The sequence below is a fragment of the Neolamprologus multifasciatus genome, chromosome 6, assembly GCF_963576455.1.
Source record: "Neolamprologus multifasciatus chromosome 6, fNeoMul1.2, whole genome shotgun sequence".
In the NCBI taxonomy this organism is placed as follows: Eukaryota; Metazoa; Chordata; class Actinopteri; order Cichliformes; family Cichlidae; genus Neolamprologus; species Neolamprologus multifasciatus.
The window spans coordinates 35,937,372-35,963,542 of NC_140444.1; the positions used below are offsets into that span (position 1 = coordinate 35,937,372).

The following is a 26,171-nucleotide window of genomic DNA, read 5'->3' on the forward strand; positions in this document are numbered from 1 at the left end:
ATGCACTTAGAGTTTATTTAGAACTACAAATTAAATTTATTTTAGCAATTATTGTTTTTTTTTAATGTCACAATTCCAACCCTGCTCCTTTACCCGGGCTTGGACCGGCAAAAGTGACCCGAAATAGGCATTCTGGTGGAGTTACTTTGTGTGTGTGTGTGTGTGTGTGTGTGTGTGTGTTTATAAGTAGTTTTAAACCTTGTGATCCACAAAACAGCATAAGAGTAAAAGAGTAAAAGAAGAACTGACTGCGTTACAGCACCCGCTGCTTGTTGAGAGTAAAAGCGATATGCGCTTTCACGTCTTTTTTTAGGGGGTCTGAAAACTCGCTGAATATAGCGACAAAGTCGCTAAGTTGGCAACACTGTACTGCGTTGTTTTTACGCATGCGTGGCAAACACACACTTCCCTGTCAACCATTTGACAGCCGCCCATTGGCCCTCTCAACTTACCCGCCTCCATTACCCTATGAATGTTTCGCGGGAACACTGAAGACGTGAAATAACCTATGAGAGAAGGTTCCGGATATCACTCCAACCGAGCCCGTATTGAAGTAAAGTTTTCGTATCCTGGTTGAACAAATTTAACTATGTTCAAACAAACGCTCGTTTTGGCTTTAATTTTCGCGTTGCTTCACACCGGTAAGTGCATCTAAAAGTACGTCACTTTGGAAGCTACGCGGACACGGTTATTTTTCTGTTTTGAGCCTAATGTAGCAACACTACTTTGGGTTTCACGAACCCTTTAAAATAGTATTACTGCGTTTTAATTGATTTGTGTGCTATTTAAACTCTCCCCACCTCACTCGACTCGTTGAAAGCTAAGGCTAACAGAGCAACAGGTACCTGTGCTCTGTTTAGCTAGCTGCTTTTTTAGTTTTGAACTTAGTTTTTCTTTTGAACTGAGACCAGATGTGTATATACAGTGTAGTAAACCCAGCATAACGCCACAAATGTCAATTTTAAGGCGCTAAACAATCGTTTAGCAAACGCTAAACGATTGTTGTTATTGTGTTGTGGCTACCTAGGTTGCTTGTATTACCAGTTTAGGATGAAATCAGAAACTCTTCTTTCCAAATTTGGTGAAATCTTTATGTCTAGCTTCTTTCTTTTAACTTGGAAGATTTTATACTAATTGTATATTTGATGTGGTACACCGTACAATAAATACCCAAGTAAGCACGTTCTTGATTGTTTTGCATTCCTCACATTTCATGAGTGAACTGCCGCAGGTTTGTCATTTGTATGGTTTACTCACAAGTGTGTGAAATAATCGTGATATAAAGAGTCTGGCACAAAACAAACAAAAGTTTCTGAAAAGATCCTCGTTTAGAAAAGAAAAAGATTATGAGGAACGTGCTGTGTACAATGATAGAAAACTGTTAGGAAGTTTGTAAACTCTGTCAACAAAAAAGCTATTTGAAGTCTTGGGCTGTGATTCAAAATATTGCTTTTGACAACTTGTATAATCAAATAACACACAGGTGTCAAACTCGGGCCCATGGGCCAAATTTAGCCCGCAGCCTAATAGACCATGTGCACAAGAAAATGCTAACTTCCTGGTTTGAGACGGGATGTGGGGTTGTACATTTTACTTTGCGGTCAATCACTACTGCGAAGATATACTCCAAAATCATGTCCAAAACTCGAAATTGCATTAAGTTACAAAGAGCAGAAGGTGGGAACACTCACCGCTGTTGTGTCATAAAAAATCTAATGATTGACGTTTAAAGCGTTTAGATCAATCAGTTGTTTACATCACTCAACACAAGCAGAACTGCATCACTGCAGCAGAAGACACATCGTCCACATTCAGAAGCACATCTCTGTATAGTGACTGGTCTTATGATCTAAACAGGCAAATGTTCAGCATTCAAACTACAGGTGAACAATAGTTAAACGTTTCCCCCGTTATGTTGATATCAGCTCGTCAAGTACACACCTACACAGCATGTTAACAAACCATGAAAAAAAGGCACACAAAAAATGAATGATTGCTGGTAACAGTTTCTATACAGTAGTATTTACGAAGGGTATGTTGTAACTTACCTTCAAAATTACAGCGGTCCCTCACTATAACGCGGTTCACCTTTCACCTCGCTGTTTCACAGATTTTTTTAGTGCAAGTTTGCATGCTTATTTTTACGTCACATTGTGTCCTGCGTCCTAATCGCTGCAGACGATCTCCTCCGTGACGTCTCCTGTACAGTACAGAATCACTGCATCGATCGCTAGCAGTGTGACTCTGAAGTGTAGTACTGTATGTCCACGATGTCCACAAAACGTTTTGCACCGTCAAAAAATAAAATTGCCTGCTTGATTTCACCTATCGCTGGTTATTTTTAGAACATAACACCCGCGATAAACGAGGGACAGCTGAGAAATATAACATTTTCTCTTTTGCCCTGAGGCGCGGGGAAAAATATCGACAAGTCGATGAACATCATTTACAGATATATTGGGTAAATGCCCGAGACATCTATAGAAATGTAAATCGCCGCTTGATTCATTCATTTGCTTAACTTGTTTTGGACTGTAAACAAGGTGCGAATAGGACACCGGAAACAAAGCTCCCCACAGGAGTTTCCGCACCGGAAGTAGCATATGCTAACGTGCACATAGTCTATTACATTTGGCCCGTGAAGCCATACCAAATTACTATTAGAGCTGGCCTACTGGTAATTATACAGCTAATATATATATTGTTTAGTATTAAGCTTTGCTTGTTCCATATTTAGTTTTTCAGCAAAACTTGTTTGAGTCCATAAGAAAAGATTCATTCTTATATCTGGAGGAAGATTTTTTTTTTCCAATAATTATTAATGTTAACCCGCGACTTTGTTCCTGTTTTGAATTTTGGCCCACTGTGTATTTGAGTTTGACACCCCTGCAATAACACAATAATCAAATGAACTAATGGTGAAAGCTGTCACAATGTGCAGCCATGACTTCGGTTAGCTTACTGAAAATGCCAGAATCTCTTTTTTCCCCCTTTTTTTAAAAGGGAAAAATGTTACATTTTTTACTGTCCCTATTCTTATAGTTTGCATGACTTCCTGAACGAATCCAATAGTGTGTTTAAATGAAATGCTTAGTATGTACAACTTGTACTGTCTGGGTAAACAGATTAACAGATAGCTGTATATTTGTCGTTTAGCTTGGTGACCCCCACTTTAACCATATATACCTGCATGAACCTGAAAGTGGAGACAATGTATGTGCAGTCTTTGTTAATGTTAAAACTGTTTGTTTCTCCAGGAAAATTTCAAACTTCGAACTCTGGTACTTCGATTAGCCGAGCAGAGGGTGATGATCTCACTTTTCAGTGTAAAATCCCCCCGAGAACCAACTTGAAGGACCGCTCTCTGGTTCTGAAACGAGTCGATGGAAACACAAGTTACACCGCAAGTGTCATCTACACCCGTCGAAATGGAAAGGAAGATCTTGATTCACAGCCGGAACAATACAGAAACCGGATGAACTTCATCGATGAAGACCTGGGGAGAGGATTCATGACTGTACAGATCCGATCAGTCCAGCAGTCTGATAGCGGAAAGTACAAATGGTTTATCCCAAAGTCAAACGCCGCCTGTTTTTTTGATGTTGTTGGTAAGTTGGTTCATGAGCTTGTTCATTATTTGATATTACTGGTATTACTTAATAAATGTTGGAATTGTATATGGTTATGTAAGTAAGAAACAGAAGTAAAACAACTTGATGGTTTTTACCTCATTTGAAACAGTGACAGAGAAGCAAAACTTGACTGAGGAGAATGACACTAGCACAACAGCAACGCCAACAGAGGAAATGCCAGGTACAGGTAAGACTGGCACAATGAGGTCATCGTTTTGTTTTTAAGTTTGTTTGAAAAAAAAAAAGAAAAGAAAATCAAGACGCATACCTTACAAACACTTTGCTTTTCCCTTTAGATCCTGCACCAGAGAACCGCCGTCATCATTATGCCCTCATTCCCGTCTTTGCTCTTTTCATAGCTGCTGTTTTCCTGATGTTCTTCAAGAACAGTGAGTTAAGCAGCATTACATTTTTAATTTAGCCATCACTGACTTTTGCATTCAGGCTTTTGAATTGGTACGCTCAGTCAAGTTGATTCACATATCTGGTTTCTCAGCTGAAGTCCATTGGTCAAACAAGGACCACAGGAGGATTCATTGTTTGTTTTTCAGCACAGGCTGTACAGGCTGAGCTCCGTTATGGTGCAAAGCTATTTTAAACAACCAGCACTCGTTTGTTTCCCCTAATAAATGCACCCCTAACAAACAGCTACTGAACGACAAGTCACAAAAAGTGATGTAAAGGTGTGGAATGATATTTATGTCATAACAAATGCACAAGCGCATTTAAATTCAACCGTGCAGACAGTCTGCATTGCACACACTGCTATAGTTTCACACTCGGCGAGTAGCTCCCTGCACTCAGAGGCAAATCCTGCTCAAACGAATAAACGAGACCAATGTAGCACACAGTGCTAATGTGATTGGTCACTTTGATGCACACTTCAGGTTACTGTGTTAAACTGAGGTAGGCTGTGGCAGCGACAGAAACGCTGTTTTAAACCGTACTTGTTAACATTTTGAAAACATAGCAGTGGCAAAACTGTCACTGTATTACTTTAATGCTGAAGAAACCAGAGGATTCGAAAGTAAGTTCTCTTGTACAGTATTACACAGCTTAACTTATAACGAGGACCAGGAAAGAAAGTGTGCATCAGAATGTGGCAACTATAAGTTTGGCCAAAATAAAGATGTTTAAACCAATCAACATAAAGTTGCTCAGTCTGCAGGAAACACGTGTAACAACATGTAACTGCACGTTTCAAAAAGTCTTTAAGATGAGTTTCAGCATTAAAGTGAAGCCCGTCATAAATCAGTACAATAGAAGTAACTGCTGTAGCTAAACTAGCAAACTGCGCTTTCAAAACATCAACACATCCTCACAACTGATATGTAGCACAGATCAACTCTTTTATATTAACGTTTTGCTTTATTCATAAAATATAACTATAAAAATGCAAATACTTCTAATCATATGTAGCAGAATTAGATTCATATAAAATATAAATCAACTAATTAATTGTGGTGTGATTTTTAGCTTCAGTGAATTAGTCCCATCAGTGGTGTACACTTTAATGACTGAACACTTATATAGAGTTTGAAGTATATTTTAATGCAGAATATTTGTACTTTTACTTCAGTAAAAATGTATTTTTACCAAATGCACATGTACTATAGTATTACTTTTTTATATAAGTATAGGATTTAGGATGGGTACTTCTTCCACAGCTGTAAAAAGCAGATAACACCTAGCATGCAGCAGCTACAAGCATAGTGTGTTATAGTTATATGACCTTTTAGATTCATACACCATGATGGCAACAACCTGAACTGTTCATCAGACACTAGTTCAGACCAATGAGCTACTTACCAAAGACAGTGTGTCACATCCTGCTCTGCTGTCCACCCCACAGACCGTCTGTGGTCACGGTGTGTGGAGCTCTGGAGCCAGATGTGTACAGCTGTTTCACTGAGTGAAGTACCCTCACTGGCAACAACATAAACACATTTTATATTTCTTCACATTTTATAAAATTACGTTTACTCGACTGACTAAGAAACAATTTTTCCTGTTGTTGTTTTTTGATGTGTGCTTCTCGTTGTGATTTTTAAAAGCTGTGTAATGCTGTACAACAGATGAATGGGGCGGCAGTGCAGAGGCTTCAGAACTAACCTTGGAATTAAATTAACATTAAATAATCCGGTGACAGTTGTCAGTGTTTCCACTGATGTACAACAAACAGTAACTGTTGATGATTAATTCAGCAACCTTTATTTTTCAAATTCTAAACACATACAGTTTAATGCCGGGCTCACACTGTGCGATTTTTGGCCCATTTTGAGCCGATTTTTGAGTCGTGCGACCATTTTGGTGATCGGCCCGATTTTGGCCTTCATTGTGCATCGTGTAGTATACGTGGGGTAACGAGAAGCGATTAACACCTCACGACCAGCTCCCGATCATCAATCGCTTGGTCGTGAGGGTGTCACCGCAGTTTCTCACACTGCGCACGCGCAAACACAAATGTCAGCGAAAAAGACGGAGTGGCACGGCGGTGCAGCGTGTGATCTGGACACAAGCGTTGGAGGCACTTGTAGAACTTTAGAAAGCTCATCCGAGCCTTTTCGATGTGGCCTCACAAAATTATCACGACCACAACAACCGTGAAAATAGTTGGATTTACACTGCTGCCCAATCACAGCAGCCTGATCATGTTTTTCATTAGCAATTTAGCAAAGTTGATGGCGGTGGTGTGTGTGTCTGTGTGAGTGAAAGACAGAGAGGGAGAGCGAGCGACAGAATTTCTGTTATAACCTTCATTTTATGGACGCACAGTGTGAGCACTCGGGTCGCATCCGAGCATCGGGTCGTATAGTGTGAGACCTGCATCGTGACCTACGAACTTCTAACCCCTGCGAGTCAATCGTACAGTTTGAGCAGGAGCTGAATCGCGCGACTGACATAATCGCACAGTGTGAGCCCGGCATAAAACAGCTTTTCTGTCCCTGTCACAGTGTAACTCAGTTTAACGCAATAACCTCAAGTGTCGATCAAATCGACCAATCACATTAGGACCCCGTCTACCTTTGGGCTCTGCCTCCAGACGGCAAAAGTACATTTAAAAGCATAAGCAGGATTTCTCTCCGAGCGCAGAGAGCTTCCTGCGCTCTCTGCGCTGTGAAACTGTAGCAGCACATTCAAACCAGACGCTCTTGCGTGTGCGATGGCTTCTTTGTGAGTTCTGCGCATGATGAGATAAATATCATTCATATTAAGGTTGCACCCCCTCACTGATACCATTTCTAATTTCCATCTCTTATAAAATTATAGTATGCTAAATTGTGCTCATTTTCTGAGTGCTCATAGTTTACTTTCATTTTGTTTAAAATTTATTTATTTGATTTTTTTTAATCTCTTTGAAGTTTCAGATTTCACACTGTACCTTTAATCAAATGGCCTGCATTTGTATAGCGCTTTTCTAGTCCCTAAGGACCCCAAAGTGCTTCACACTACATTCAGTCATCCACCCATTAACGCACACTTGTGATGGCAGCTACATTGTAGCCACAGCTGCCCTGGGGCGCACTGACAGAAGCGAGGCTGCCGGACACTGGCGCCACCGGGCCCTCTGACCACCACCAGTAGGTTATTTGGCATGCAGCTAGGAGGCAGCCTTGGATCGAACCACCGACCTTCTGATTAGTGGCTGACCTGCTCTGCCACCTGAGCTACAGCCACTAATCAGACACTATTGCTATCCATAATAAGCATATACTGTTAAACATTAGACGATATGGATATAAAACAGATGGGAGCTGGTGTTTTCTAAATTGCATATTCAGCTCAACACATAAATGGCACTTTGGCTATCAGCCGGGCTTTCTGAAAATCCATCCATGTGAAGTGTTGTTGGTCGGTGGGTGCGTCTGGTTAACTTTCCAGATAGTTTGGCTATGATGGTTATGTTGCAGCTTGAAAACTCTAGCTCTAGAAAAGTCTTAAATCACTCATATTTATTTATACGTTAGTTCCAATGAGACAGACTTTCTTGCCTTCTTACTTATGTGTTTAGTTAATTTTATTATCGTTATTTTTTTTTTAATTTTCTTTTGTGGTCTTGAGCACCACTTCTTTACTTTTTGTCTGATCATTGGCTGCTTTTTCACTCATTTTTCAGGCCTGTCCCTATACCTGACCATCTTCAGATAAACTGTTTGTTTGTTTTTTGGTTAAATATAATATACCACGTTCTGACTGAGAGATTTCTGAAAAATTCAAACATACACCTCTGCTGTCACTTCCCACATAAATAAAGATAAAAAACTAAACAGCAGTGTGGCGTTTGTAGGGTTACTGAAGTTGAGCTAGCTGGTATGTAGTGCTTTTGGATAGTACAGCATTATTTCAGTTTCTAACTGGTGTTCTTGTTTTCACAGGGATTTGTAAGACGTGCCAAAGGAAGACTGAAGAGAAAGACTCTGAGCTGGAAACCCAAGGTAACAAAGCAAAGGAAGGAGATGAAGAGGAACAGCTCAAACCATCAGCAGGAGGAACTGACGGACTGAAAGGATAATCTCATCATCACGGCCAGAGAAAAGAAGCTTTTTTGAATATCCACCATTTGGGCCATTCATCTGATCCTTCTGTCAGTTGCTCAGGTGCAGCTAAATATTTCCTGGAAACATAGAAAAAAGTAAGATTGTTTTATCAATTATTTGGAAAATCTAATTACTTAATAGTAGGGCTGCCACGATCAGTCGACTAGTCACGATTACGTCGACTATCAAAATCATCGACGGCTAATTTAATAGTCGACACGTCGTTTGAAGCTTTGTAAGATTCCAAAAGATGCAGGAATAAGTAGCAGGATTTAAGAGTGTAATAACGGACTGTAACAGAAGATGGCAGCACAGCAGTCATTAAACCCCGAAGAAGAAGAAACTGTTTCCAAATTCAGGAAGCGCATCCTCCTGTGCCCGCATTTGTAGGCCGATTACGTTACAGCCACACGACGAAGACTGTCCAAATTCGAACACTCCGACAAATGTGGCCCAGAAATGCGTCCTTCATTTCCCCAGATTTGAAGGATGGGTCGGGATGGGTCGTGGCCCAACCTATCCCAGAATTCATAGCGCGGCCCTGCTCAGTTTCCAACAATGGCGGCAGCTAGTTAGTTTTAATATTACTCTTATTATTCTTTCTGGGTCACAAAATAAACGTTTAACATATTTTCAGGCGAGAATGTAGCTGTGTAAACCTCAAATATCTGCTCAGTTTATCAAGACACCACATATTTTCAAAAGCGCTCCGACGTTTTCAGAGACGTCTGTTACCCACTAGCTCGATAGCGAGCCGGGGTTCAAGGCTCACTAGAGCCGCTGAGAACACCAAATCGTTTTCAAACCCACCACCAGCTTTCACTACTCAGGTTAAACATGATATATAAGTCACTTAAAAATGTTATTGTTTGGCTTTTTTTAGTATTATTATTTTATTTATTATTATTATTAGTATTATTATTATTATTACTAAGTAGTATTTTTAGTATTTTATTTGTTCCTGAGTAAATCGGTTTGGCTGAGATCAAAGTTATAGTTTTTACACAGCTGAATAAACATCAAGCAGACAACTGATTATCAGAAGTGTGAGATGCTCGAGAATTTACTCCAGTATCCTGTTATATTTTAGATAGCAAGGAGCAGACGGCTGAGTTTATTAAACTCCACTGAAACAATCTGCAGATTTCATCAAAATTTAATAAACTATCATCTTGTCTTTATTTTTAGTTAGCACAAACCTTAAACACTTAAAGCTAATGATAGTTATATCATTAGCTGGTGCAATAAGCTGATCTGATTATTCGACTAATCGCAAAAATAATCGGTGACTAGTCGACTATCAGAATAATCATTTGTGGCAGCCCTACTTAACAGCCCTTTGTAGCAGGGATTTAAAAGCCTTCTAAGCCCATGAAAGTGTTCACGGTCCCATTAACTATTTTAAAATCCTGGTGGAATAAGCATGATCTGATTATTCGACTAATCGCAAAAATAATCGGTGACTAGTCGACTATCAGAATAATCATTTGTGGCAGCCCTACTTAACAGCCCTTTGTAGCAGGGATTTAAAAGCCTTCTAAGCCCATGAAAGTGTTCACGGTCCCATTAACTATTTTAAAATCCTGGTGGAATTGCAACCAAATAAGCTAGAGCAATAATTTTTTGCATATTAAAACAGGAGTTGTACTTCCATATCATGTGTTTAACTTGTCCCAGGTTGTAGTTTCCTTCCACTAATGGCTTTGCAAAAAGTGCAAGAAACAACAAAAAAATTATTATTATCCAGACAAACGTTTTGCTGATCTGATCAGCTGTTCACAGCACTTCCTGCGTTTGAATAAACTTGATCATGTTGTTAGCAGGAACTATCACCTCATTTTGTGGGAAACGTAGTTTTTTGGGGGGTTTTTTCAGAAAGTTCACTCAGCCTATTGAAAGTCATCTTTGACTTTCTGTATAGTTTGTGACACTTAGAACTTTGCACAGTTGGAAATAGTTTATTTTTGAGGCACATGCTGTTGCAGATTGTGCACAAGATCGATTTTTGTTTTTGCAGCAGTTTATAAAAATTAGTGTTTGTTAGAAATGAAATTCTGAGGATACAAAATAAATTTCCTGTGGTTCGGAACTACTTTGCATTTACAGTTTTCACCTCTGAAATTTCTTTTATTAGAAAAATGTGTTAAAAAAATATAATTTTTAATTTATTTGTAGTTTTTTGCACCTTTTAGCAATTTATGTCCTTACTATGGACTTAATGCATGCATATTATTAAAATTTGCAACACAGTGATTGTAATGTATGTATTGTATGTTTAGCAACTTGAAATCCTCCAAAAAATGACACTATAGCATCAAAAAATGTAAAGACTTGTTCTATGATGGGCTTAAAAGGTTAAGCAAAACTTATCTTTCACTAATTTTGTCATTCTAGCTAGCAAACAATCCCCAAGTGGCTGATTTTGTAGTTACATTTAAACCCCTGTCATGTGTTTGCACATTAAACGATCCTATTATACCATAATTTATTTATATAGCACTTTAAAAACAACACATGGCCGAACAAAGGCCAGTAAATAAAAATGAGTTTTTGATCTGGATTTAAAAACCAGCACTGATTTCCTGATGTGAAGAGGAAGATCGTTCCAAAGCTTTGGGGCCACAATAGAGAGCGCTCGGTCTCTAAGTTTCATCCATGATTTAGGGACTCTGAGCAACACCTGCTCAGCTGACCGGAGTGAATGAGGGGCAGCATATATATTCAGGTACCAGACCATTTAAGGATTTAAAAACCAGTAAAAGGATTTTAAAATTGATCCTAAATTTAATTGGAAGCCAGTGTAAGGAGGCCAGAACCGGAGTAATATGCTTACATTTTCTTTTACCAGTTAAAAACTGTGCCGCAGCATTCGGCACCAGTTCCAGACGTGACAGAGTGCTCTGGCCAAACCCCATTAATCCAAGTGTGAGGTTATGATCGTCTCAAAGAGTATACTTATACACTTATACTGACACTCTTTAAGCTTTCACAAGCTCTGAATCACGCTGCTCCTGCCGACATCTCTGATCTTTTACAACCGCACGCTCCCTCTCGCAGCCGGAGATCCTCTGATCAAAAGCTGTTGGTCGCCCTACAAACACATTTTAAGACCAGAGGAGATGTTTTAGAGCGGTGGCCCCCAGGCTGTGGAGTGCTTTGCCTCCATCATTACATTGGCTTGATTGCCTTTATTCTTTTAAACAGCAGCTTAAGACTCTTTCATTTAGATTGGCTTTTAACTAGAATTGTGCAGTTTGTTCGATTGTGCTGTTTTATGTGTATCTGTTTTATATTATTGTGAAGCACTTTGTGGTTCTTATTTTGTTAAGAGTGCTATATAAATAAAGTATCTATAATTAATTGTGTTGAAATGTTATTTTGCTACAATTGTGCTACGTGTGCTTTCTAAATTGTTTCTTTCTTCTTTCTAAATTTATTACATTTTTAAGGAGAAAAATGTTGTAATTTTCTATGCGTCTCTGCTTTTGTCCTGGCGTGTGTGTGTGTGTGTGTGGACTAAGTATTATGTAAGACCCTCCCAGTTTGACCTATCTTACCTTAATTTCAAGTCAGTCTGACTGGATTTCAAAGTAAAAGCCCTTGGAAATGTCTTTGGTGCTCCAAATCTTATCAGGTTTGTTTAATTATTGTATTTATCTTTCTTAATTCTGAATGACGACATAGGGAAACATGGAGGCACTATCAACTTCAGCTTCATAGTATCTCACCCTGCAGTTACTCGGCCACTCTAAATTGACTCTTGCATTGTGAAATATAAAATCAGCCTTTCGAAATGCACAGTGGGAGGAGAAGTGATACTTCTGAATAAGAACAAGACCAGAGAAAGTTCAGTTTGAGGACGATGGCTATAAGACGGTCCATCCTGGGACAGCATGTTGATCTGGTGGAGTACAGGTACCTGGATGTGCACACTGACAATTAGCTGAAGCAGAAGACCAACAAAGACAAAAAAAAGGGGGGCTGAGCGGCCTCTGTTTTGTGGAAAAAGTGGAGACCCTGTAACGTGCAGCAAAATTATAGAGATGCTCTTTCCCTCAGTTCAAATGAGTACGGTGCTGAGGTCTGCTGGTGACACCAGAAAGAATGAATAAGCCAACCAGGAAGTTGCAAAGAAAAGCATCTGGACTTCTTCAAGTTACTTGAAGACGTTTCACCTCTCATCCGAGAAGCTTCTTCAGTTCTAAGGTCAAATGGTGGAGAGTCCATTTGACCTTAGAACTGAGGTCTAAGGTCAAATGGACCTTAGACCGAGCGTTCGGTCACTCACATCCTGGGCCATCTGACCTCAGGAATTCGCATGATAAGGTGGGGCCAGGTTTCACAATGAGCTCACCCGAAACCCTGGTTGATTGGGACCAACACCCAGTTTCACACCTTGGCTCAGGCGATTATAGGATCATCGGGGGGTCCTTTTGTCCCTCTGTGGGGGGAAACTCCCACTAGGTTTATATCTGGGGATATCTGGGACCACCATTTGACCTTAGAACTGAAGAAGCTTCTCGGATGAGAGGTGAAACGTCTTCAAGCAACTTAAAGAAGTCCAGACGCTTTTCTTTGCAAGCTCCTTTGACTATAATGACCTGGATGACTGAGAACCTTCACAGACATACCAACCAGGAAGGCTCCTCTGTGGAGGATTTTGAAGCTGTATTGGTGAGAACACACTGAACACGCTTTTTTTTGTCTTTTTTTTAACTTTACTACTAGAAGAATATAATCTATCATATGAGTAATCATTCTAGCTGAGATTTGTACCTTTTAGTTTAGCCAAAATCTTTTAAGTGAGTAGGATTTCCGGATGGTAAATAAGTCTGCTATGAGCCGTCCAGCCTAGTGTAGTAGTATACTACTTTTTCAGAATCGCTCTGACACAGGATATTGCGAGTTTTGAGAGAGATTTATTGGATGCTGAAGAACACTCTGATAGAAAAATGACCACAACATTCCAGACAGTGATATTAGGGGCCAACGTAATGCTATCCAGAGGAAGTATCTGGTCAGACACCCTGTTTCTGACGTCTTATTCCAGGAACTTCATTTAGTTTCAATTTAGAAGCAGACTGTATGTTATAGTGACTCCTGCAGTTTAACTGAACTTTGTTGGACTGTTGCCTAATAGTAAGAAGGCTATTGGATACCCTATCCCCTGACCCGCTATCACTATTTAGAAATATATCAGAGTTGATATTGACAGAGTGCCACTGTGAGGGTGTATACTGTACCTAGACCATGGAAATATTTATACCATTAGGAATATTATTTGAATCGTGGTTCTTATGCTTGGCAATACCTGATATACACACACGACGCAAAACAATGTGGGAGTTTGCACAGTGAGTCAAAGTTGGAAAAAAACCGTGTGCGATCAGCGTCTAAATGTAGCAGTGCAATTGTACATTTGGACTGCTTTATCCTGAGGTTTGTAGCTGATATAAAAGGAGAATTTTAGAGCATTTAAAACAATTTCTTTTGAGCAGTGCAATAAGGGAATTTCTGATGATTCATTACATTCCTTGTAAACGGATGGACAAAAACAAAAACGTGCCTAAACTTGTGCTGGCAGTGGCATTTAGTGACATTTAAATGTAGATGGGTAAATGATGTCTCCGGACGGGAGGTGGATCCTCGTTAAAGCGCTAGCTCGTTTACAGCTAGCTTAAACGAACCAGCGCTTAACTGACCGCAGTGTAAATGTTTTGGCTTCCCTGATGGACACACGGATAATCGCTCTGTGCCTACTTTGGGTTTTTTCTTCAGCAGGTAACTCTCACTTATTTAACTGGCAAGTTTGTACTTTTACTTTTACATCACTGGGATAACTACAGGCTGTTCATGTATTTGTAAGCCCAGTATGATTTGTTTTTACCGGTGTTAAAAACCTAATGGCTTCTGTGATGTAATTCTGTGGCTTCTCAACTCTTGAAGTTTACAGCGGAAACATTAAATCAATTTTTGGCGCAACACTGATAAGAAAGCAGGGAGACGAAGATTTCCAAAGCCGTTAATGGCATGATGATACTTTTAATCAGTCAGCGAGGTTATCGGCAGTAGAGCATCATGATCATCAGCTTATTTTGTCAGAGTGGTTTTTGTTTGCATCATTGTTGGCTTTATGGCGAACTGATGCGGTTAATAAGAGCGCAGTTATGGTTACACTTTAGATGGAAGGTGATGTTTCAGACGGCCAGTCTATAAAACTTCCTGCTCTGGGTCCTTTGAAATTTATTAGGGTAATAAATATCTGACTGCTTGAAGTCCTGCTACTGAACAATAAACTAACACATTTCATTGAGAATTCAAATGTAATTTGGAGACTGTCAAATTATATAAATGTTGCTTTTTTCCCTCCCCAGAAACGCCTCAAAGCTATTGCCCATCCCCACTGATTCAGGCAGAAGAAGGTCGTAATGTCTCATTACCGTGTTATGTGGATCCGTCAGTTGACCTGTCTGCTTATACCGTGGACTGGAAACAAACTGACTTGAACGATGTAGTCTTCTCGTGGCGACACGGGCACGAAAATCATGGCGCACAGGCGGCGAGCTATAGAAGCAGAGCAACTATGAACCCCGGAGACCTTAGCAGAGGAAATCTAACCCTGCAGATCTTCTCAGCACGCCTGTCTGATAGTGGACATTACAAGTGTTTTGTGCCAAAACTGAAAACCTTTTGCACCGTTCATCTTAATGGTAAACACTCTAAATAACAAAGTTTAGTTTGATACTAAGTTTTGTCAAAAGTACCTTTTATATTTGATTTTGGAATTTGGTTAAGGAAAGAGCAGAAAAGTGACTTTCCCTTTAAATGTAAACAGTCCTAATAATATGAAGTGCAAAAGCTGTGAGGTTTAGCTTTATTTCATGTTAACAGTTATAGCTTTGAACCATTGTGTCCTTGTATATTTTTATTTTGTCACAAAGGAAGCTTGAACAGCATGAATTTGACTGAATTTGGCTCATGTTGTGTTGTTTAGTACTTTTCTGTGTTGATGTTCACAGTTTCACAGCAATCTAGCTTTCCTCGAAAGCTCGAGGCCCCCTCACTAGCTGCCAGAGTGACAGGAGTGAGTTCTCATATAGGCTGAAAACAAATGAGGTTTCTATCAAAAATGAATTAGAATCCATCCTTTCCACTTATCATTATAACTTTCCCACAGGTGTGAATGTGAGTGTGGTCTTTATTTGTTAGTCCTGTGTCAGACTGCACACCTGTCCACGATGCACGATGTCCAGGGTGCACCCTGCCGGTTGCCCTATGGTAGCTGGGATAGGTTCCAGCTCCTCCTTGTAACCCTAACAAGGATAAATTAAAATAGCACTTTATTCTGTTTTGTTTTGTCCAAAGTAATTTAACATGGACTTGGAGGACACTATCAGACATGCTATCTTTTTAAAATATACATTTTCTTTAGAATATTATGTTTAGACAGTCTCATATATTTCAAATACTGAGAATTTATTTATTTTTACAGTAACCAAAGAGATTAATGTCAGGTCCAGCACAACCACATCTCCAAATCTCCACAGCACAACCACAACGCTGAAGCCAAATGATCCAGGCAAGTGACTTTGAACTTTTCTTCTTTTCACTTTATTAAGTTCAATTTAGTTTTATTTATAGTGTGAAATCACAACAGCTCAGGCTGCTTTGTATTACCAGGTAGAGACCTTAATACAGACCTCACCACAATACAGACAAAAGATGTTGAATGACCTCTTTTTTTTCTTCACAGCAGACATTTTGAGCTGATGACGAATCGTTTCTTTTTAAGTGTCCCGTTAAGTCATGAAAGTGATGCATCAAGCGTAATAGCAGAGTCCTCTGCAGCCAGGCATGATACACCTCACCCCCTGTGTACTTCAAAGGGTTATAGCTCACAAAATATTAGCCTGAAGTTAATATAATATAAATGTATGTTAGGATGAAGGCAACATTTTGCAGGGCTTCAGTTACTCTGCTAGAAAACATGGAAACTTCCTTGGGGGAGCCTTCCCCAGTGTTTGAGTAGGGGTCAGCTTTCTGGAATGATAAACATCTTTAAAAATAAACGAACTCTTCATTCAAACCCCAAACTTGTGGTTTGATTGTTATATTCTGAAAAATGACTCACTTTTGCATTGTTGGCTGCATGCAGTTTCTGTGAAAACTCGTGTATGAGCTAGAGAAGTGGGTTACACGTGAAGTCGTGTAGAAGGCTAGCTTCCTGTTTGGGAAGTCAAGGTTTGAAAGTACCTAAGTTTTAAAGGTTACGTTAAAATTCACAAAAACTGCTGTTGTCAGCATGCCACCAGTCACCAGACTGCACCACTCATCTTCATGGTGTTGTCAGTCACATTGTTGCAATACTTTTTCCATTACATATCAGTTCAACACAATGAAAGTGAAAGGAACTGGCTTCAACACTGATTCATGATATTTGGAAAATTCCTCACCAGCAGATTTTTTGGTGTCCTGTTCCAACTGCTTTACTTATTTATTTTATTTATTTTTAATTTCTTTGCATATCTGTTAGTTCTGTTAGTGTGCAGGCAGTAATATTGGGAAGAGAAGTCTCAGATCCTGACACAGCCGTCTGTGCTTGACCCATTTCAGCTTCCCTTCACCCAACAACTGTGCGAACTTTGTAATTACAAGGTTTTATAAAATAAATTTGAATTAAAAATGATCTAAATGTAATAATAATTCATGAGTGGCATCACATTAATTTGCCTTTTAATTTCTGATTCTTTCAGATAAACTTCTTGCCGTTCTCCTTCCTGTTGGTATCATCTGTCTCCTGATTGTCGTTGGATTTTGTCTGAAGAAACGCGTAACGATCCGTAAGTTGATCAACTTTAGTGCAAGAATTTGTGTTTTAATAGTTAAACCTTTGTTTGGAGATTACTGCTGGCAAGTCTGGTGTTTGATTATGATGAAAATCTGTCGTGGATACCAGAGGAAAACGCACTGAAACAGGAAGCAGAGAATAAGAGCAAAATTATACATTACACTGATATTAAATGAGTGAAGAGCACACGAACAATGTAAATAAAACACATAAGCCAAACACACAAACTTTTATTGTTCAACTTGAAATGTCTGAAGACAACTTAAGTTTCTTTTATGCTTTTTTTCCTCATTTTTACTCCATTTTGCATAAATTATTACAAGTGCGTCTTTCCATGTTTGCGTGTTTATCAAGGGCAATGCGTTGGGGGAGCTGAAAGGGCAGAAACGAGGAGTAGACCGTTCAAACCACGTTGAACTTCAGTCTTTGGAGAATTCAACACTGAAAGACGACAAGAACAAGGCTTCTTGAGAAATGAGTGAAGTACAGTGTTGTGCTTGTCTCTGATTGGCTGAGTAATCAAAATGATTTTAGATTCTCAAGCTGCTCTCATTACGTTACAGCTGGTTTAAGCACAACTTAATTCAAATTAATTACGTTGGATCGTTTTAAGCGGTTCTAAAAGCTCATCCTTGTTCCCATTTAGAGACTCATATTTGATCTGTGTTATTGTATTTCATATTGGAATAGTGTGTGTGTGTGTGTCTGTTAATATGTGTGTGCACATATATGCTTGTATAGCCATTTATGTATATAAGTATATGCATAAACTGTGCCCCCCCCCCCACACACACACACACATGTTTGCACTGAGTAGATGCTCTGTATCTCATTGTACATCTGTATAGTGACAATAAAGGCATTCTATTCTATATAAGCGTATGCTTCCTTTATATATGGTTGTCTTGTAATATTTTAACTCATTTTATTCTTTCTTGTTTTAACTACATTGTCCCTCTGTTCAACAATTTGGCCTTGATGTCTTTTAAGTAAATTAAATGTTTACAGATCTGGGAACAATCACTGAGTGACTTACTGGTCAGAGGCAGAACAAACAATCAAACAATCTGAAAGTATACTTCTGCTAAAAATCATGATGTATAAGTGTTGGTTGAATATACAGCGTCCTCCATAATGTTTTTAAGATTGTAGTTTTTTTCTCTGTACACCAGCGCGGTGGATTTGCGTAATGTTTTTTTTTTTTCGTGAACGGGAAACTGCTTAAAGAAGCATATGGTCAGTTTGTCCAATCGTGTTTTAAATAAAGTTCTTTGAAAAAAATTCCGCCAAAAAGTACGTCCACCACGACGTAAGTACGCGCCACAGTCAGCCAATAAGCGTTCGGAGTCTTTCTAAAAGGCGCGAAATTCAGCTAGAACGAGGAAGTCGGGGGAGGAGCTTTGTCATGTGTTCGTGTAACATGGAGGGAGAGTTGTTCTTCGGCGTGCTCTGGGTAACGTGTTTTTAATTATTTTCCACCTAAATGTGAGAGTTATTTTTGTAAATGTAAATCTGCAATGTTCCTGCATGCTTCTTGTGTTTAATTGGTTGCATGTATTACTTGAATTTTTTTTGTTTAAAATATGATATTTTGATGGCGAGGAGACAAATAAATATTTGCGAGGGAATCAGAGTTTCTTAATTTGTGAACTTTTGCGGTCAGCATTTTAAACTGTTATCAAAGCCTCATGTGGTAGCTTCTCCAGTAATGATGACAGTGAAGACTCTGCCAGGTTATTCAGTAAGTATTCTCTAAAGGTTTGAGATGTCGAGTGGATCAGGTCAGAAGATAAAATTGGTCTTTTGAATATACTTTATTCAGCTGAGAACAGATTGTTTGGTTTTTGCACTGATGTATAGCATTGTGCAGAAAGTCACAAACCGATCCACAAGTTTTGGATTCTTTTGCCCCCAAGTATCTGGATTTTGTTGTAAATGTATTAAGTCATCTTGAGCAATAGTTTTATTTTAAGTGTCTCTGAAGGTCTTTCAAAAAACATTTTGGACGCTGGGTTCTTTACCAGGCGTGATTGTACCGACGAGGCCATTCTCAAAGACGTATTAATTAACAGTGCCATCATCTCATCATGCTGTGCAGTGTGTCCTTGCAACTGGACAAATGAAGAACAAAAGAAGTGGCAGAAAGGCGCTGACTGCTTTGGATCCATCTGACTTAGCATGGCAGTGATCCCAGACACATTAGCAGTGCAGTACAACCACACAATCGGCAGCTGACGTACCAAAAAGAAATGTTTGGTGGCTCAAGACTTTTGTACTGTGTATACGGTGTATACTGTTTTGAAAGACTCCTACACACAAAAGCGGGATGTTGGAAGTAAGCGGCTGAGTGGGGTCAGTTATTGTTCCGGTTATCTTTTAGGAGAGAGCTGATGGGTCAGTGTGAAAACGGCACGTCCTGGAAGACTGTAAAAGTTAGTTACTGTTGCTGCGCGTACTGCTGGCGTCACTTCCTTTTGCCGGCTGCGTGATCTTGAATGAAGTCGCGCGCTCTACCGGTTTGTGAAACAAGATGAGATTTTCTGTCGCCCCACGCGACCTCCTACTCATATCATGCATAGTTGTGTGTTTTCCGTCATCTGATGGAGCTCTGAAGGGTAACTTTACTTTACACTTTACACTTTGCTAGCTGTTTAGCTCGTGGGTACGAGCATTAGCAGGGCAGGCTCTTCACTTGTTGTTTTTAGGAAACGACATTTGGTGTGTGTGACCTGAGCAAACTCGCTGATTATTCTCTGGGGACAGCACATAACTTCTGTGTTCAAGTATAAAACGGGTCCAGGAGCAGTATTCAGCTGAAACAACTGCTGTTTTAAGGTATGAGATCGTGATCTTAATTCAAAGGTACTCAAGTTGTGTTTTTCTCCTCAGAAGAACATCGAGCCATTTGCCCAGTTACGGAAATTGAAGCAAAGGAAGGTGATGATGTCACCCTCCCGTTTTATGTGGTTCCCCCTGTCAACCTGTCTGCGTTCACCGTGGACTGGTCAAGAACCAACCCGAGTGTGGTCGTCTACGCCTATCGACACCAACAGGAGTCACATAATGCAGAGATGAATGCAGCAGTCAGACGTGAAGACCTGAACAGAGGGAATCTGACACTGTGGATCCCCTCAGTACAGATGTCCCACAGTGGACAATACACAGGCTTCGTTATGGACCTCGGGATCAAGTGTAGTGTTCAACTTAATGGTAAGGACCTGAGTAATAGATGATGTGTTGTCCGATGTACTTGACATGAATGTAATGAAGAAATCCACTTAATGATATAAAATGATCTTCCACTTGGGGAAACACAAACATAGAATAACATGATTTAAAACTAAAAATGATTTGTATCCACATTTTGTGTGTGTGTGTAAACATGAAAGTAGTCTAATTGTGGATTTGTCTGTAATGCAAACCTGTTGCTGTGATGACTTTCCAGCAACGTGATTGGTCAGGCGTATAGTCCTGATTTACCACAGCTTGAGGCTCGAGTACATGTTAGTAATGGGATGCATCCAAATCTCACAAAAGGGGTGCGTGTCTAAAATGGGACAGCAGGCAGTGAGTGCAGGTCATAGACAAGCCTGAACAAGTTGTTTCATGTCCCGACCCCAACATATAAGACTTGAACCTGGACACAGCACAGCTCCAGATATGTTAATGTGGTGTGAATCCTAATGACCAGCGGTCAACAACCCCCGGGCCATAGACCAGTACTCGTCCGTGAGAGTTGAGGCTCGGTGTGACATTTATGGTTTTTATGTTTTTTTTTTTGTTTTGTTTTTTTTTTTACTTAAATCGTTTTTATTGATGACTCTGTTTCCCTGGGTTATGAAGAAATCGTCCTTTTTTGGTACTAGTACTGGTTTTATTTTTGTTGTATTTATCTGCAACACCTTAAAGGCCGGACATAAACCGGTCCATGACGCACAAAAGGTTGGGGACCATTGCTAACGAGAACGTCTCTCTCTCTTTTTTTAAACAGTAACCAAAGACAAACTGAAAAAGCCAAAGGGGCAGGATGGTTTCAGCACAACTGGAGCTCCTCTCAACACGACGGTGGAGAAAGTCGGTCCACGTAAGTTACTCTGAGCTCTTCTCCAGAGGATTTTGGTTGAAACACAACCTTCAAGAACCTTTGCGTGATTGCTCACTTCTTTTAAGTATCCATTAAATCATGACAGTGAAACAGTATGCATAATAGCAGGCTCTGCATACACACATCAGTGATGAAGCTGTTCTTTTTCCTCATGTGATTTCACAAAATGTGAGATTGCTTGAGTGCATTAAGGAAATTAAAGACTGGTTGTGCCACAGTTTTCTCCAGCTAAACAGAAACAAAACTGAAGTAATAGTCTTTGGTGCCAAAGAAAAACGATTACAGGTCCCCAGAGAACTTCAATCTATACACCTAAAAACCACAAACCAGGCGAGAAGTTTGGGTGTAGTGATGGACGCAGACCTAAACTTAGAAAAACACATTAAGACAATAACAAAATCAGCTTACTATCACCTCAAGAATATTAGATCTGATGTCTCAACAGGATCTGGAAAAACTAGTCCATGCATGTATCTTTAGTAGGCTCGATTACTGTAACAGCATCTTTACAGGTCTACCTAAAAATAATCAGACAACTACAGCTCATTCAGAGCTCTGCTGCTTGAGTCCTCACTAAGAGCAAGAAAGTGGACCACATCAGTCCAGCTCGGAGGTCTTTACACTGGCTGCCTGTCCACCAGAGGATAGACTTTAAAGTTCTGATGCTGGTCTATAAAGCTCTGAATGGTTTAGACCCAAAGTACATCAGTGACCTCCTGACCCAGTATGAACCTTCCAGATCCCTCAGGTCATCTGGATCCGGTCTTTTATCAGCTCCCAGAGTCAGAACCAGACACGGAGAAGCCGCATTCAGCTTTTATGCTCCATATATCTGGAACAAACTCCCAGAAAGCCTCAGATCAGCTGAAACACTCAGTTTATTTAAATCCAGGTTGAAGACTCACCTGTTCTCAGCTGCATTTGAATAAAACGCCAAATCCACACTGTTTTATTTTTAGGTTTAAATTTCAAAACTTACATTTTAACTATCGATTTTATCTACTGTTCCTTTTTTTTCATTTTAAATCATGCTTTTTATTTGTTTTTGTATTTTAATGTCTCTGTAAAGCACTTTGAATCACCTTGTTGTTGAATTGTGCTATACAAATAAACTACTGGGTGAAAATGAACCACGCTCTTAGGTTTTCTCACTTTTTGCTCTAAACCAGGGGTGGGGAACTCCTGGCCTCATGCAGGTTTGATATCACCCTGGGTCAACACACCTGAATCAAATGATTAGTTCATTCCCAGGCATTATAACTTGTGGCTGATTTTTAAACTTCAAACATCAGACGGTTAGAAAAATACTGAAGCCCAGGATCAGTACATGACATTCGTGTGGTTGATTAAACCAGGTCCAAAATGCAGCATAATTGAGTTAAGTGCATTTAAAAAAAAATGTTAAAAATGACCTAATTTAAATTGAGGTATCCACGTCACGCGTGGTAATCTGAACTCTTAGAGTCAAGGCAGAAGTGACGGAAATCTCAAATCCTGACCAGTGAGAGCATCTGTGGTTTGATCTTTCCTTCACCGCAGGACTTAGTTTGTCATGTGGATATATTAAAGAATGATGTTGGAATAAACTGACCCTTGTTTTCAATTTCTGACTTCTAGGTGGTGACATGATGCCCATCATTGGGATTGCTCTTTCTTGCAGCGTCGCTCTTCTCTTCTTGATTGTTCTTGTTCTGGGATTGCTTGGAAAGCTCGGTAAGTTGGTGGTCAGTCTAACGGTTAACCTCTCAGTTAGGCATTACTTTTGTCAGCAAGCTGGATGATAATGAAACTTGATGCAACTCTTCATTGAGCTTAAATCAAAGGTCATATAAATGTTCCTAAATAAAATCATGCTTGCTTGTTTTTGGATCCAGACTTTATCTCTGCCATCGTTTTCAGTGTGCTGTAGGATCCTCATACTGTGATATAAACATGGTGACAGCCAGGAATTTTTAAGAAAGGTCTTTAAGGCCACGTGTGGGCAGACCGCCTGCAAAAATGTAGAATGTGTTATAATCATTACTATATATTTACATTTTCACCATGAAAATAATTAATGTAGTGTTTTTTTTTTTTTTTTTTTTTTTTTTCTGTCTAGTAAAACTTTTGTTTAGGTTTCTTAATTTAAAAAACAAACAAAACAAAACTTTGTCTTGATGCATTCTCAATATTCCAGGAAAGTAAATCTCCAAAAGCGTTTTCAGTGGGAGAAACAGTCTCAGCTGACTGCAGGTTTCCCCAATCTTATAAACAGTACATGGAAAGACCATCTCTGAATCGAGGAGGGGGCCTAAGGGTTCATCTTTCACCATCTTACAATGCTGTGATTGCAGCCATTCCCCAGCTCTCTGTGAATGGTACTCATGGCCATTGATCAGTGGGCTTTGATCAGTGGGTTCTGGTCGGTGGTTGTTGATCAATGGTCATGAGAATTTGCATAATTAAGATTAACGAACTGACCTCCCAGCCCATTGTTCCCTCAGTGGGCTGGTTTCAGTCATTATGCAAATGTACTGTTTATAAGATTTGGGGAAACCTGCAGTCAGCTGAGACTGAAGAAGTCACTTGGATGAGTGATGAAACGTTTCTCCCAGAAAACGCTACATCCAGATGAACAGAATCAACTTTTAGAGGAACAAAAATAACCTTAATGAACTTCATGTTCAACCATAAAAAGTCTTTGTTTTTTGCAGAGGGATTTGTGAAACGGTGCAGAGGAGGATCCAGCCACCAAATGATGATCCCACTGAAAATTAAACCATCTTATGAAATTTAGCAGAATGCAGTGATTAACAAATCTCATGTGCTGCCCATAAGATGTGGGTTTATTATAGAATGCGTGTCAAATGTTTCAACTTTAAAAAATTCTTTTATGTGTGTAAGGAAAACACAAGCTCTTGGCTGTAAATGAGGTATTACATGTGAACACAACACATGATGAGTCACGATGACAAAGTAATACCAGAGGTGCCTCTAAGATGAGTTTGAATCTCTGACCTTGTCCTTAACCTCCTAAGACCCAAACTCTCATTTCATGAATTTTTAATTTGTCTTTGTTATTTGGACTGATTGAGACCTGCTGAATGTAAAAACAAACCTGATGTAGTTTCTGAGAATCTGATATCAGGCCTTGTACAGCAAATTGAGTAACTGTAGTCTAGACAACCCAAAATAATCATGTTCACACATGTGGGAGGTTAAGGTCAGAGTTCAAATTTTCTGAAAACTTGAACTCTACTCACATGTCACCTATGATTTCCATATTGCTGTCACATCTATCGGTCCTACATTTTGCTGCTTCCATCAAAGTCAAAATGAGCTAATGTTGTTCTGAAAATGACACTTTCTCAGTTTAAACTTCTGTTTATGTTCTGTTGTGAATATGTGGGTTCATTGGATTTGCACATACTGCTTTCTGTCATTTATGTTTATATATTTTGTACATTGAGACTTTGGGAGGCTGGCCTATAGTGTGTGTGAAATGACATTTCCTAGAGCAATAATGTAAAGAAAATGTGAATGAATAAGTTTGTATTTATGAATGTTTTATAAATGTTACTTTTCATCGCTCTGTAAAACATTAACACAGAAACAGATGGATGATAGTATGTGTGTGAGTGAGAGGTGACTGTGTGATGATTAAATCAATAAACATGATACTGAATGACACAACTTGACTTGCTGATGAAACCTGAACGTCACTTCACTCGCTCAAGATTGGGGAAAATCAATGAAGCTACTCACACATTTATAATGTCTGGTTATTTTCAGTATGCGCACTGCTCGCTGCATATACATGTATGACTTTTTATTGAATGAGGGGCCATGAGTCTTTTGATGAGTAAGCATGCTAAATGTTTGGCATGGGTGCAGTTATCTTTTGTTGACAAGACTGAATGCAAAACAGTTCTGTTGCCCAATTACTGGAGTTGTTCACTGATGGCTAAAAGCTGCAGTAAAACCAGGCAGTTTCCATCAGTCCTACAGTCTGTAGTGAAAGTCGAGCACTGGCCTCCTTCATCTGTTTCTCTAATTCATTTAAAATCTTACAGAAATTGTTGGGATGTGTTTGTTTTATTTGTGCTTTATAAGCGAGACACTTGTAACAATGTCCGCATTCTTCAAAAACAAATGAATTGTTGCTAATCTTCAATCTAACAGAACCTCGTCCCACAGTACTGGTGTTTATTTAGATAAACACCTGAGCTCGTTATTTTATTAACCCTTTTAATCCTTTATTTTAAATGTGTACAATTTGTCTTTTTGCTCTTATGGAGTTGTTTGTGGCTTCATGTTGTATTCATTTTATCAGGCTTTTCTATTTGGTGTTGTAGGGGTTTTTTTTCTTTCTTTTTTTAATTTCACAACAAAAGCTGCCTTGGGGTTTGTTTTACTGTGAGGTAAAGAGTCCAGTTGAGGGAAAATGACAATCGGAAGGTATTTGGCATCCAGCAAAACCAGACTCGGGGAGGAGTTTATCTGCCATAACAAGTTAAGAGTGAAGGCAAAGACATAAAAAAGGGGAGAACAGGGATGATAAACTAGCAATGGGAGAGAGAAGACAAAACCGAACAACATATTCCAGAGGTATATAAACACACAGGCAGTAAAAAAAAGGTGAGTGTATTAAAAAAAACAACAACACAAAAAAACCTGCAGACACAGGGACAACATGCTAACTCCACAAAGAAAGGCTTGGATTCAAACCCAACCTCCTTATATGAAAATAGTGCTAACCACCGTTCCCCACTTTAACTAAAGGATATAAGATAGTCAACACTTATCTTCAGTTCTGAATAAGGCAACAATAAAACGGCCATGGCAGATCAGGAGCAAAATGTGTCTTTGTAGTAATGTCCCAAAAATATTTTATGTATTAAAAATATATATTTATATGCTTTATATATTATTAATGCTTTGTGTTATTGTTTTAGTGCAGTGATATGGTAGTTAAAATAGTTTACTCCGATTATTTCCATAACGTAAATTATTTTGGAGAAACAGGTAAATATGCCAGCATTTGGACACGTATAAGTTCCCGGGAACTT

General features: G+C 39.3%; 3 protein-coding genes across 4 annotated transcripts in view; 2 read left to right on the top strand and 1 right to left on the bottom strand.

The window, feature by feature from the left end:
* ifngr1 (interferon gamma receptor 1) overlaps positions 1-26,171 on the bottom strand; it is a 136,702-nt gene that overhangs the window by 13,110 nt on the left and 97,421 nt on the right. The gene's annotated exons all lie outside the window — the stretch shown is intronic.
* Positions 91-20,042, top strand: LOC146517547 (uncharacterized). 2 transcript variants are annotated; one of them, XR_014874743.1, is made up of 7 exons: positions 91-641; positions 3,258-3,608; positions 3,742-3,819; positions 3,929-4,021; positions 16,924-17,010; positions 17,373-18,471; positions 19,911-20,042. XR_014874743.1 is itself a non-coding variant. In XM_085164162.1 (5 exons), exons 1-5 carry the CDS (start codon positions 590-592, stop codon positions 8,143-8,145), a joined length of 711 nt encoding a protein of 236 aa, XP_085020288.1. In that variant the 5' UTR covers positions 91-589; the 3' UTR covers positions 8,146-9,043. The 2 variants fall into 2 exon arrangements, 1 of the variants encoding a protein (XP_085020288.1); XM_085164162.1 differs by lacking the exons at positions 16,924-17,010; positions 17,373-18,471; positions 19,911-20,042 and adding an exon at positions 8,009-9,043.
* On the top strand, positions 19,324-26,012 carry LOC146517548 (uncharacterized). Its single transcript, XM_085164163.1, has 5 exons — positions 19,324-19,633; positions 19,908-20,228; positions 21,010-21,102; positions 22,741-22,836; positions 23,817-26,012. The coding sequence occupies exons 1-5, from the start codon at positions 19,549-19,551 to the stop codon at positions 23,897-23,899; spliced, it is 678 nt and encodes a 225-aa protein (XP_085020289.1). The 5' UTR covers positions 19,324-19,548; the 3' UTR covers positions 23,900-26,012.

Coding starts and splice junctions, on each gene's coding strand:
- LOC146517547 (XM_085164162.1), top strand. CDS start 590: ATGTTCAAACAAACGCTCGTTTTGGCTTTAATTTTCGCGTTGCTTCAC. Junction 3,609..3,741: donor CTGTTTTTTTGATGTTGTTG/GTAAGTTGGTTC, acceptor CATTTGAAACAG/TGACAGAGAAGCAAAACTTG. Junction 3,820..3,928: donor AGAGGAAATGCCAGGTACAG/GTAAGACTGGCA, acceptor TTTTCCCTTTAG/ATCCTGCACCAGAGAACCGC.
- LOC146517548 (XM_085164163.1), top strand. CDS start 19,549: ATGAGATTTTCTGTCGCCCCACGCGACCTCCTACTCATATCATGCATA. Junction 19,634..19,907: donor ATCTGATGGAGCTCTGAAGG/GTAACTTTACTT, acceptor TTTTCTCCTCAG/AAGAACATCGAGCCATTTGC. Junction 20,229..21,009: donor GTGTAGTGTTCAACTTAATG/GTAAGGACCTGA, acceptor TTTTTTAAACAG/TAACCAAAGACAAACTGAAA.